This window comes from Phragmites australis, chromosome 17 (genome assembly GCF_958298935.1).
Source record: "Phragmites australis chromosome 17, lpPhrAust1.1, whole genome shotgun sequence".
In the NCBI taxonomy this organism is placed as follows: Eukaryota; Viridiplantae; Streptophyta; class Magnoliopsida; order Poales; family Poaceae; genus Phragmites; species Phragmites australis.
Window position 1 is genome coordinate 23,853,186 of NC_084937.1, and position 12,805 is coordinate 23,865,990.

A 12,805-nucleotide genomic window follows, 5' to 3' on the forward strand; every position below is an offset into this window, starting at 1 on the left:
TCGTACCCATATACTCGATGAGTACTATTTTTTATCCACAAACATACCTGCAGGTACCAAATGTTACACATATCTGATCCTATTAAAGTATTTACTTGTAGATAAATTAGTAATCAGGTAAAATTATCATTGTCGAGAGTTAATCCCTAATAATATTTCTGAGGTATACGAGACGATAGATGCGTGATCAACATGTTCGATGTGTGTATGAACTCAAAAATACCAAAGTTATTCAGGTTTATGCCTTTTATGGGATAATAACCATACGTCCTATGTATTCTTTTATAGATTGTATGAAATTGTTTGCAGATGTATTCTACTTTTCTTACAAGCTCGTCATCTGTTATTTATATAGCAGAAGTGGTATACATAGAAACAGACTATGCCAACAACATGAACGATCTAACCCTGACGAAACTAACTATCTTTAACTAGGGTAGGTATACAGACCCTACACTGGTTAACCGGTCTACCTTGTCCCATTGCCCCCACATTGCATGCCACTTACGACATCATCCCATCTGTCGTGCGGCGTCACGACTTTCTATAACGTCATCCCGTAGCATTTAATGCTATGTGACAGTATCCTATCCATCTGTGCCAGCCAAGATTTCGTTCGCTAAAGGGTTGTCTGGCGAAGAAAAACACTTAAGCAGATATTATTTAATGTGAATTGATAGGTTAAGATAAAATATCTATCCTGCGACCAATGAGATTGGTTATAAGACTTACCTCCACGACCAGAGGGCTAATCGCTAGAGCCTTGCCTAGTCACACGATAGGGCAACGGTCTTTGAAAAATATCTACTGCCAGCTGGCACTCTCTTATACGGACTTCTCTTGGTAGGAGATCTCTTATTATATATACCGACAGTTATCCCTAGACCTGATCCAACAAAAACAGTACGCTTTCATTTTCTTTTGCATCCTCTTTTTTCAAAACCTCATGCTAGAGGTGGTAATAGGTTGGATCGGGTCCGAGTGAAGCAAAATCATGTCTAACCCAAAACTTGTCGGACTAAGCCCGATCCAAATCCGAAATGATAAACGGGCAGAAACAAGCACCGAAACTGCACTCGTTGGGTTCGGATGCCCGTCGGGTTTGTCCCATAGTCCAATTCGTATTCTCTTAGCTCCCGTTCACACCATGGTACATCTTCTCTCCTGTCCACTTTCCCCAAATCAAATCAGTCTAGCACCAGATCCACTCAATTGGAGCCTAATCGATCCAATCTAGAATCAGATCAAACAAGGCTAGCCTCATATCCAATCGATGAGCTGCTTCGTCGGCAGGTTTGCACGGTTGCCACACGCAACCTTGGCATCGGCGTCCATGCAGGAGGCGCAATCACGCAAGTCAGCTCGATGGACCACGTCTTTCGAATACCATCATCACCGGAGGAGGGAGGACATTGGAGGAGCTCTTACCTTCCTACACCGCCTCTCCTGTCGGAGGCTTAGCGCTGACTATGGAGTAGCGTGGGTAGGGTGGCGGCGGCCGTCCGGCAGTGGGGTAAGGTGGTCGCAACCGGGCGGTGGGGGCAGAGTGGCGGTTGCTGGGCAGTGGGAGCAGGACAGGAGCGCAGGGTGGCAGCAGGAAAGGGGAAGGGCGGTCAGCGGTGGCTAGTGGGGTGGGGAGAGGTTTTTCAGAAATGGACGGTGAGGTGGGGAGCGGTTCTATTATTCTCAAAATTCAAAATATTATTCAAATAATTATGAAAAATCCTAAAAATATTAGTCGTGTAGATAATACTATGATATAACTCTCTAAAAAATTTTGGACCAAAATATGATATGTACAATGAGAAATAAAAAGACAAATTTTATTATACGATGATATGTTCAATGAAAAATAAAAAGACAAATTTTATTGTACATAGTGTACAATAAAATTTATCCTTTTTATTTCTCATTTTACAAGTAATTATTTGAGTTAATTTTTTTAAGCTAAAATATAACATCCTCTAAACTATACATTTTTAAAATAATTTTTAATGACAATTTTAGTAATGTTTTGAATTTTAAAGTATTAAAATACTATATTTTTATTTTTTTAACTTATCGTCCGATAGAAGGACATTAGATGCTTGTTGCGCAGGTTTAAAAAATAAACCTGTTGCCTCTCCTTTCAACGGGGAAAGTAGTTTAGATGTACAATTTTTTAAAATAAATATTTATTTTTACAATTTTTTGATTTAAAAAATATAAATATAAAAATGTTGGATACTGCTCCCAGTAAGTTTGACTGACATATAGATAACATTAAGAGATGGTAACATGACATTAAGACTATCTCTAACTATATTTTTTTCATTTTGTTTCTTTTTTATTTTCTCTCATCTCTAACCGCTCTATTTAAAGGAATTCGTGAAGAAAAAGAAGAGAAAATCTCATCCTAAACAGAATGACCTTAGAAATCCCTTCACAATAAAAACCATAAAAAAACTGTTGAAACATTAAAAAAACAAAAATCCTTTCACTAAATAATTCTCATCTATAAAAAGAATCTTAAGATGGTCTAATCACCAACGACCCATATGAAAATGGAAGGGGTGCTTCCCAGAGTCCATACAAGTGAGCCATAGCTACAGTTAGGTCTCAATCGAGCCACGCATTGCGAGGTAAGTCGGGATCAGCTCTGGGCCGAATGGTTACACAGTGAAGCTCAGTATTGGATGTGGGTACAAGGCTGTGAAAATAAGATCGAGCTCGGCTCAGCTCGGCATAGGCTTGATTCAAGCTTGGCCAGAATAGTAAGCAAGTCGAGCTCGAGCAGTTCCGTCACAAAACACTCGAGCTTACTTGAGCCGAAATCATGGGTTTGGCATAGCTTTAGACTAGCTTTTAGATTAAAATTAGAGGAGCTGTAGCAAACAATAATTTGCAGTTTCATCTTCCAAAATGATTCTGTAGTAATGATTCTCTACAATGAATAATATATTAAAAGCTGAAAAAACAAGCTTACTCTGATTAACTTCTTTTATAGAAACAATTTCTTTATACAGTTTATCTTAAAAATCTCTTTTAGTCCTAATCTCTTTTCTCGAATAATCCCTTCTTCTATAAACTCTATCAAACAAACTCTATATTATTGAGTTTGCGTTACGTAACATTTGAGTCGAGCTTATGTTACCGAGTGTATTAGAGTTGAACTCCAAGTACGATATCTTGCAAGACATTTTTATTCTTCTATTCCTGAGCTTATTCGAGCCCAGGTCAAGCTCAAAACTTGAACTCTAATGTAGGGTCGCTCCAGCTCAACTTTAGTCTTATTTGGTCGCACCAAAATCATCTTTTTGTCCTTTCCAACGGTTCACTACTATCAAACGATATGGCATCATACTGATCGACTTTTCAAGTTCAGTTACGTGGGAGCATCTATGCCACCGTCTGCAACTAGGGGTGGAAATGAGCCAGCTCCTCTGGCTCACGAACCAAAGCTAGAATAACACAGGCACACAACAATCTGGCAAGCGGGAGCACGGGGGCATGGGCGGGTGGTGAGCCACGGCGATACTAGGCTGAGAGGCCACGGGCGAGCAGCGGTGTCAGGTGGGCCATGATGGTACTAGGCGGAGAGGCGACGACACCCGGCGAAGAAGCCATAGTCAAGCGGTGGAGCCTAGCGGAGACGCGGTGGGCGGGCCAAGGCGGTACTGGGCAGAGAGGCGGCATGGCAGGTGGCTCCGTCGGGTGGAGAGGTGGCATGACGGGTGGACCACAGCGGTACTAGCGAAGAGGTCATAGGCGGGCGGGCGGCGCTAGGAGAAGAGGCCACGAGCGGGCGGCGGGCCGACGACACGTCTATAGAAGTCCTGGCGGAAACACGAAGTGACAACGGTGCCAGCTCGTCTCTGGTGGAGACCGGGAGTCATGAGACGCATATGTGGAGTGGGTGAGTGGTGGCTGTCCTGTGGTAAACCTAAACTAAAGATAACACGTCTCACACGTGAGGTCATGGGCTGGGCCTGGAGCAGCTGGTTGGCTGGGCCGACGAGCAAGCCAATGAGATGCTCGTGAGCTAGCTTAGGATCAGCTTGATTTGACGTTGAGTTGGCGAGGCGGCTCGGACTCAACTCGTTTGCCCTGCGAGCCAAGCCTGAGCTACATTTCTAGCCCTATCTGCAACTTAGCTAGATAATGTACACCTTTCACCACATACGATCCACCACCAGATGGCCCATTGAGATTTTCGCACGCCACATTCTTTATCACCTTCCAAGCTTCCCATGGTTTACTTTACCGGTCGAAAACCGGTGGTAAACTCGGTTTACTGGTTTTACCTATGGGTACCTGAAAAAATAAACCAGATAAAAAGTTTCGGATCAATTTGAAATTTAATATATATATAGTATTGGAGTCATAGAATATTACACAAATTAACATTTAACACTCGATTAGAGTGTATCACTTGTTTTTATGAGGTCCTAGGTTGGAGTTCTTCCCCCTCTCTTGATTTTTTTTATTTGTTAATTTCTTCAAATCCTAACTAACAGGTATGACGCTGTAGGTGACACAGGAACCGGGGGTCCCCGAGTCCCGAGGCCAGAACAGCAGAGTGCCACGTGGCGTCCTCCCTCGAGGGATATCTCCCCGAGGTCCGAGAAGACCAAGTTCCGGGAGAGGGTGCTTGTCGGTGCCACAGGAACCGTAGGTCCCCGAGTCCCGAGGCCAGAACAGCAGAGTGCCATGTGGTGCCCTCCCTCGGGAGTTATCTTCCCGAGGTACAAGAAGACCAAGTTCCGGGAGAGGGTGCTCGGGGCCATGAACAGTGGTCCCCGAGTACCCGAGTTCCCCGATAACCTGAGAAGACCAAGTACCGGGAAGAGAGTGCTCGGGACTGCGAACAGTAGTCCCCGAGCACCCAAGTCCCCCGATGACAAGAAAAGCCAGGTTCCTGGAGAGAGTGCTCGGGGCCGTGAACAGTGGCCCTCGAGCACTCGATTCCCTGAGGACCCGATCAGCCAGTTCCGGGAGAGAGTGCTCGGGGCTGTGAACAATGGCCCCCTGAGCACTCGGTTCCCCGAGGACCCGATCAGTCAGTTCCGGGAGAGAGTGCTTGGGGCCGTGAACAGTGGCCCCCGAGCACTCGGTTCCCCTAGGACCGAGAAAGGGCATGTCCTGGAGAGAGTGCTCGGGGCTGCGAACAGTAGCCCCGTGCACTCAGTTCCCCGAGGGTCTGAGAAGTCCTTCGCCGGTGGTCCTCACAGAGGCCCAGCGGTGAGGTGTCAACTGGTGAGAGGCCCGATGCTGCATTTAAGAGGGCACGTGGCCTGTCACTTCCAACTGCTCCCCCCAAGCTTGCTGTCAGCCTCTGCCACGGCCTGGTAGGGAGGCGTAGGGACATTTAATGCACGGGTCCCATCGCGCGTCATCCGGTGCCTCGGGATAACGTCGCAGAGCCCGAGGCACCCCGCCTACCGCCCTGCTGTGTCAGGCTTGCTCTGACCGGGCGGGCACGCCGGGCTGCTCGGTGGCTGCCCGGTGGGCCCTCCCCGCGGCGCCCATTGAAAAACGGCATGATGACGAACAAGACCGGATGGGGGCACATTTTCAACCCTCCCCGTCACCTCGCGCAACAGCACATGATGGTTGCTTTCCATTTATGGCGCCTTGGAACTCGCGCCATCCTTTCTGGGCACGCTACCACCCCGACGGGTATATAAGCGGGGCGGGCTCCTCGGAGAAAGAGGGGTCAAGTTAAGACAGAGTTCAGTTCAGTCCAAGCTGAGGACAAGTCTTGAAGAACACAAGACAGAAGCTTAGATCAATCGAAGAACAAGGAGCACGAAGCTCTAGACTTAGATAAATATTCTTGTAACATAGCAGATCCTCAGAGAAACATTCTCAGAGCATTTATAGCATACACACAGGAGTAGGGTGTTACGCTCAGTGCGGCCCGAACCTGTCTAAAAATCCCCTGAGCATTTACTCCTTCCTGCACCCGATCGTTCCATTCCACCTGCATCTCATTTATCCCCATTTATTTCACCTATGAAGTGGATTCAGAATCATCCCCCGGTCGAATCTTAAAGGCGGTCCCTCCGGATCCCCGTTTGAGGAGTTCACCCTCCGACAGTGCTCGGGGCCATGAACAGTGGTCACCGAGTACCCAAGTTCCCCGATGACTCAAGAAGATCAAGTACCGGGAAGAGGGTGCTCGGGGACACGCACAGTGGTCCCCGAGCACCCAAGTCCCCGACGACAAGAAAAGTCAAGCTCCGGGAGAGAGTGCTCGGGGCTGCGAACAGTGGTCACCGAGCACCCGAGTCCCCCGTGGACCCAAGAGAAGTCAATTCCGGGAGAGAGTGCTCGGGCCGTGAACAGTGGCCCCCGAGCACTCGGTTCCCCGAGGACCCGAACAGTCAGTTCCGGGAGAGAGTGCTCGGGGCCGTGAACAGTGGCCCCCGAGCACTCGGTTCCCCGAGGACCCGAACAGTCAGTTCCGGGAGAGAGTGCTCAGGGCCGTGAATAGTGGCCCCCGAGCACTCAGTTCCTCGAGGACCAAGAGAGGGTATATCCGGGAGAGAGTGCTCAGGGCTGCGAACAGTAGCCCCCGAGCACTCACAGTTCCCCGAGGGCCTGAGAAGTCCTTCGCCGGTGGTCCCCATAGAGGCTCATCGGTGAGGTGTCAACTGGTGAGAGGCCCGATGCTGCATTAAAGAGGGCGCGTGGCCTGTCACTTCCAACCACTCTCCCCACGCATGCTGTCAGTCCCTGTCACGGCCTGGTAGGGAGGCGTGGGAATATTTAATGCACGGGTCCAATCGCACGTCATCCGGCGCGCCTCGGGATAGCGTCGCAGAGCTTGAGGTACCCCGCCTGCCGCCCTGCTGTGTCAGACTTGCTCTGACCGGGCGGGCACGCCGGGTTGCTCGGTGGCTGCCCGGTGGGCCCTCCCCACGACGCCCGTTGATAAACGGCATGATGACGAACAAGACCGGACGGGAGCGCGTTTTCAACCCTCCACGTCACCTCGCGCAGCAGCCCATGATGGTTGCTTTCCATTTATGGCACATTGGAACTCGCGCCATACTTTCTGGGCACGCTACCGCCCCGGCGGGTACATAAGGCGGGGCGGGCTCCCCGGAAGACAGAGGACAAGTCTAGAAGTCTCGAAGAACACAAGACACGGAACAGACTGAGAATACACAAGACAGAGGCTTAGATCAATCGAAGAACAAGGAGCACGAAGCTCTAGAGTTAGACAAATATTCTTGTAACCCAGCAGATCTTCAGAGAGACATTCTCAGAGCATTTCTAGCACACACACACAGGAATAGAGTATTACGCTCAGTGCGGCCCGAATCTGTCTAAAAATCTCCTAAGCATTTACTACTTCCTGCATCCGATCATTTCACCTCCACCTGCATCTCATTACTCCCATTTATTTCGCCTACGAAACGGATTCAGAATCATCCCCCGGCCGAATCTCAAAGGGGTCCCTCTGGATCCCCGCTTGAAGAGTTCACCATCCGACAGACGCAATTCTAAAATTTGAATTTGAAACCATCTCCCATAAAGGTCTCTACATTCCTAAAAAAAGGTTTAAAAAAAGGTTGAACTCAATAAAAAAACACTTACCGATAATATTTGAATTTATTTTATTTAAATTTTGTTTGTAATTTGTTAGAATTTGTTCAATAAATCCGATATCACGGTAAAATTAGATTTACTGATGATCCCTATAAATTTTATTTACCAATAAGATTTTTTCCAAGGCTTCCACGGTGATCCCTCTCCACAGACCACAGCCCCTCCTATACCAACAACCAAGCACCGACATAAACTGGCGAGGTGGAGTCATGGAGACCGCAATCTGAAATCTTGGACCATCAGCTAGCTCACCAGCTACCTGATCCACAGCCACTCTCGCCATGGATCCGAGCTCCGAAGTCATACTGGACACCCCGTTCTTCCGCATCTACAGCGACCGGCGCGCCGACCGCCTGATCGGCAACAGCACCGTGCCACCCGGCTTTGACGCCGCAACCGGTGTCACGTCGAAGGATGTCATCGACGGAGACGCCGGCGTCTACGTCCGCCTCCACCTCCCGGACATGGCTCCCTGGTCCGACGACAGCCAGAAGCTCCCCGTGCTCGTCTACTTCCACGGCGGCGGCTTCGTCACCGGGTCCGCGGCTTCCCCGATGTACCATGTCTTCCTCAACTCTCTGGCCGCGAGGACGGGCCTGCTCGTCGTGTCCGTGAACTACCGCCTCGCGCCCGAGCACCCGTTGCCGGCCGGCTACGAGGACTCCTTCCGCGCGCTCAAGTGGGTGGTTTCGGGTAGTGGTGACCCCTGGCTGTCACAGCACGGCGACCTTGGCCGCGTATTCTTGGCCGGTGACAGCGCCGGCGGGAACATCGTCCACAACGTCGCGATGATGGCCAGGCTGGAAGGCGAAGGCTCGGACGTGGCGTCGCGAATCGAGCGCGCGGCTCTGCTCCACGCCGCTTTCGGGGGCAGGGAGCCCATCGGCGGGGAGACGCCGGAGGTGGTGGCGCTGACGGAGAAGCTATGGCGCGCCGTGTGCCCCGAGGCAACTAACGGGGCGGACGACCCGCGGATGAATCCCTTGGCCACCGGGGCACCGAGCCTGCGGAACCTACCGTGCAAGAGGGTGCTCGTCTGCGCAGCGGAGGCGGACTTCCTGCGACCGAGATGCAGGGCGTACTACGAGGCCCTCGCGGCGAGCGGGTGGGGCGGCGCGGTTGAGTGGCTCGAGTCCAAGGGCGAGGAGCACACCTTCTTCCTCGGCAAGCCCGGCTGCGGTGAGGCCGTGGCGCTCATGGACCGGCTCGTCGCGTTCTTCTCTGTGCACTGAATGGTGAATGCGCCACGCACGTGGTTGCCTCCCTTGCCAGCGATTGTGAATCAGAGAGACGGGCTTGCATTATTTGCAAGTGCAGTTTATTTTCCATTGCAATATAACAAAAAGAAAGTACTATTTGTATTGCAAATGTTATCATAACTGTTCCGTTGTATTACAAGTGCAATTGAAAGTATTAATCGTGTTGCAATTATAGTAAAAGCTGTTCCTTTATCAACAAGTGTAAGCACAAGTGCTAATTTGTGTAGAGCTATTGCAACCAAGGCTCTTTCTGATTTTTTTTTTAGATGATGAAAGTTCTTTCTGAATAAGCAGTGGAATGAAAGTGTGATAGTGCCATGCTGTTGCGTTTTCTGAACTTCGCAGTACATCAAATGTAGCAGGTAAAGCTCTTGATGTGCCTTAACTTTTCTCCTACCTAAGGACGATTCTCCACCTGCGGCTCCCCATACACAAAAGTAGCCCGCCACTATAGTAAATCAACCTTCTCACTAATCATGATATCAATGTGTCGCTGCGAAAAAGACTTAACCAAGACATCAACAAATTCATCCTAGTAAAGCACAAGTTCACCACCTTTATTATTTGATTCAACAGAAAAACAAGTTCTTAAACCTAGTCTCCATCTGAGATTTCTCATTCTGCTATCACATTGCCAAGTCTCTGAGAGAAAAACTAGTTTGGGGTGACGCGCCGCAACAAAGACGTACTAATCTCGAACTGTCTGGGGATTCCTCACCCCCCGACAGTTCTAAACTAAGATACTTATTGCTCCCAGTGGGCCTCGCCATGAGAGCCCACCAGGGAAGCATCGAGATCATGATGCGAGTTGTCTACCTTACTTTTCTTTACCGCCAACCCATCAAGCACTTTTGTAGGACTTCATGAGGTTGTACATTCCATCTTAACTGGCACAAGTGACCCTCCAGTATTAGGCAAACTCTGCTTCAAAGTATCAAAAGCCCTAGACACATCACATGTCGTCTCTATCTCCATTCCACAGCGTGCGAGTTCCTTTATCGAACCAGTTATGCTGGCCTTAACCTTTTTTTTACCCTTCCTGCTCTTTTTGATTTCTTTGGCTGCTCCTGGAACCCGCACTCCCACATTCTTTTCACTAGGGGAGTCGAATTTGCTGCTTGCCTTCTTCTTCTGAAACCAGTCTGTTGGTCTCCCTTTGCTAATTCGATCGTCCTTGATAGTGGGAGAGAGTTCATCCGTCAAAGGAAGATCACTAGAGTAGTGCCTCAAACCGAACAGACCCGAGACCCTCTCTTTATCACCGTACTCCGCCATCTGAATGTAAGTCTCAGGATGTAGGGTTTGGACTTGCAGTTTGTGCACACCCCTTGCTAGCTCATTGCTTACAGCTGGTGGCACTTGGGCAGGGGATTGATTGAGCTCCTCATCAGCTGGCTGCATGTTATTTCTCCTCCCTGCAACCTCCTCCTTTCGGCCCTTCTTTTCTGTAAGATTGATATCTGAGTTGTTACTCATGTTGTCCGCAACCTTGCTATCTCTATCCATCGACCTGGAGGGGCTCATGGCCACAAGGACTCTCTCTTTTTGAGCACCACAGAAGTTCAAAGCCCTAGCCACCACAAGCTTAGAAGCTGGTATGGAGAAGTCCCTCATTTTTCCTTCGCTGCAGAGGCGAAGCACGTAGCTCTTTACCAAAACGCACACCAATTGGATCGAGTGCCTCCTTTGGACACTCTTGCTCGGCATGGCCTATGCGGCCACAATTGAAACAAAAGAATGGCACATTCTCGTACCGAACAATGCAGGCCATCAGTCCTCTATTCTTCACCTAGAACTTCAACTCAGGCTTGAGGGAACACCACTTTAATTCGGAAATAGTTTTCCACAACACCTCCAACCTCCAAGACTGCTCCCAATTTTCCTCCCAGAGACTGAGCAAAGACCTTGTTCATCATAGCAACTGGCATATCATAAATTCGGACTCATAATCGAATTGTATCAATAATAATCTCCGACGACCGTGTCACTCCGTCATATGGCCTGATGATCAAGGCATCGCCTTTATGCTTCCATGGACCACCATTAACCACAAAGTTGAAAGTCTTCTCCGATCCGAACTCCAACAAAAAAAAGATTTTAGTTGGAGATTTTTAAGAGGCAGCATGGCAACATGAACACCTATCTTCAACACGCCGGGGGGAGAGACAGATGGAGGCCTTTCAGGATGTATTAGCTGATTGTGGTTTACTGGACCTAGGGTTTTGAGGACTTCCATGGACATATGATAATAAAAAGCCGGGTATGCGCAATGTGAAAGTTCGCCTTGACCGAGCCGTAGCATCGACAGAATGGTCGGGACTATATCCAAATGCTGCGGTAATGCACCTTGTTTCTTCCCGATTTGATCATTGTCCAGTCTTGCTACGCTTTACGGATGCGGAGGATAAAGATCGCCAAAGGAAGTGCCAGCGGTATGAAATCATGTGGGAATAGGAGCAGTCGCTAGCAGATGAAATTTCATCTTCATGGACATCACGTACTGAGAAGAGGGATCTAGGGCAGATTTCGGGTGCTCTGAAGCATGTCATGAAAAGCTTAAAGGAGTGGAGCCAAAGCAAGTTTGGAACAGTGCGCAAAGAACTTGAATCTTTGCGAGAGCAACTGGGTAGTTTACAGAACCAACAGTATGATGATAACAACCAACATGCAATCAAGGAGACACCCCGAAGAATGGACGAGATGCTATATCGCGAGGAGATGTTATGGCTGCAACGCTCGTGTGTATAGCGAAAATGACCCTATTAGGCCATAATTGTGATTTTAGTGATTAATGACAACATAGTCATTAGGACTAATATGTTTGTCAAGAATATATGTTAGTAAGTCTCATGTATGCATTACATGAAGAAGCCACCGAAGCTGGGATAAAGTTTGGTTGAATTGAAAAAAATCCCAGGAGAAATGACTTCACCGGATGGTCCGGTGTTCACATGGTTGAACACACCGGAGCATTGTGTCCAGAGGCATTTGACCTCACCGGATGATCCGGTGCTCAGAGGAGGATACACACCGGAGCATTTACACCAGAGAAGGTTGCAGCTGTTGAAGATCGAAGGTCAACACGCTGGAAGGTCCGGTGATGAAGAGAAGTTCACCGGACAATACACCGGACAATGAACAGTGCAAAGACGACGAAGAAGAAGACCCCATCGGATAGTCCGGTGATTGATTTGAACACACCGGAGGAATGCACCAGAGCATTGTTGACAAATGGGAGAATATAGTGACCTCACCGGAAGGTCCAATGCTCTGAAGATTTGTACACCGGAGCATATTTTTCAGAGAGGGTTGCATTGGATCGGATGGCTGAAGATAACGCACCGGATGGTCCGATGATGAAGTGATGTGCACCGAAGAATACACCGTAGCAATTTATACACAGAAGATGTTGGCTCGGATGGCTAAGGTATACTCATCGAAAAGTCTGGTGATGAAGATAGAGTATACACCGAAGTATCCGGTGTTCACAGAGGCTTGAGTGGGGTTCCAACAGCTAGTTTGTGAGAGTGTACTCACCAGATGATCCGATATTAGTACTACTGTTCTCACCGGATCATCCGATGTTAACAGCTTTTTAGAGTCGTTGGGTTAACGGCTAGTGCGCGAGTTTGAGGCTATAGATACCCCTCCACTCAGTCATTTGAGTGTGCTGGAGTTCAAAGAAATTCATATACACCTAAGAAGACATCCAAGCCACCAAAGTGTTTAAAGTGATCATCCAAGGCGATTAAGCATAAGATTAGTGAGTGATTAGTGCTTATAAGCCTAGAGAGTGATTTGCTAGGTGATTGCTGCCTAGAGAGTGGATTAAAGAGTGATCCAATAGTGTACCTCTTGGTACGCTGGCACCTTGGAGTTTTGTTGACTCGCTGGCAAGCTTGTTGACCCTCCGACTTTATGTGGAGCGGCGGCAAGGCGATTGTGCGGGG

At 48.7% G+C, this 12,805-nt stretch overlaps 1 protein-coding gene across 1 annotated transcript; it reads left to right on the top strand.

Moving 5' to 3' along the window:
- The first annotated feature begins 7,724 nt into the window (after positions 1-7,724).
- On the top strand, positions 7,725-9,054 carry LOC133897927 (tuliposide A-converting enzyme 2, chloroplastic-like). Its single transcript, XM_062338757.1, has one exon. The coding sequence runs from the start codon at positions 7,878-7,880 to the stop codon at positions 8,826-8,828; it is 951 nt and encodes a 316-aa protein (XP_062194741.1). The 5' UTR covers positions 7,725-7,877; the 3' UTR covers positions 8,829-9,054.
- The last annotated feature ends 3,751 nt before the right edge of the window (positions 9,055-12,805 follow it).

Bases quoted from the DNA above. Each gene is read 5' to 3' on its own strand.
- LOC133897927 (XM_062338757.1), top strand. From the start codon at position 7,878: ATGGATCCGAGCTCCGAAGTCATACTGGACACCCCGTTCTTCCGCATC.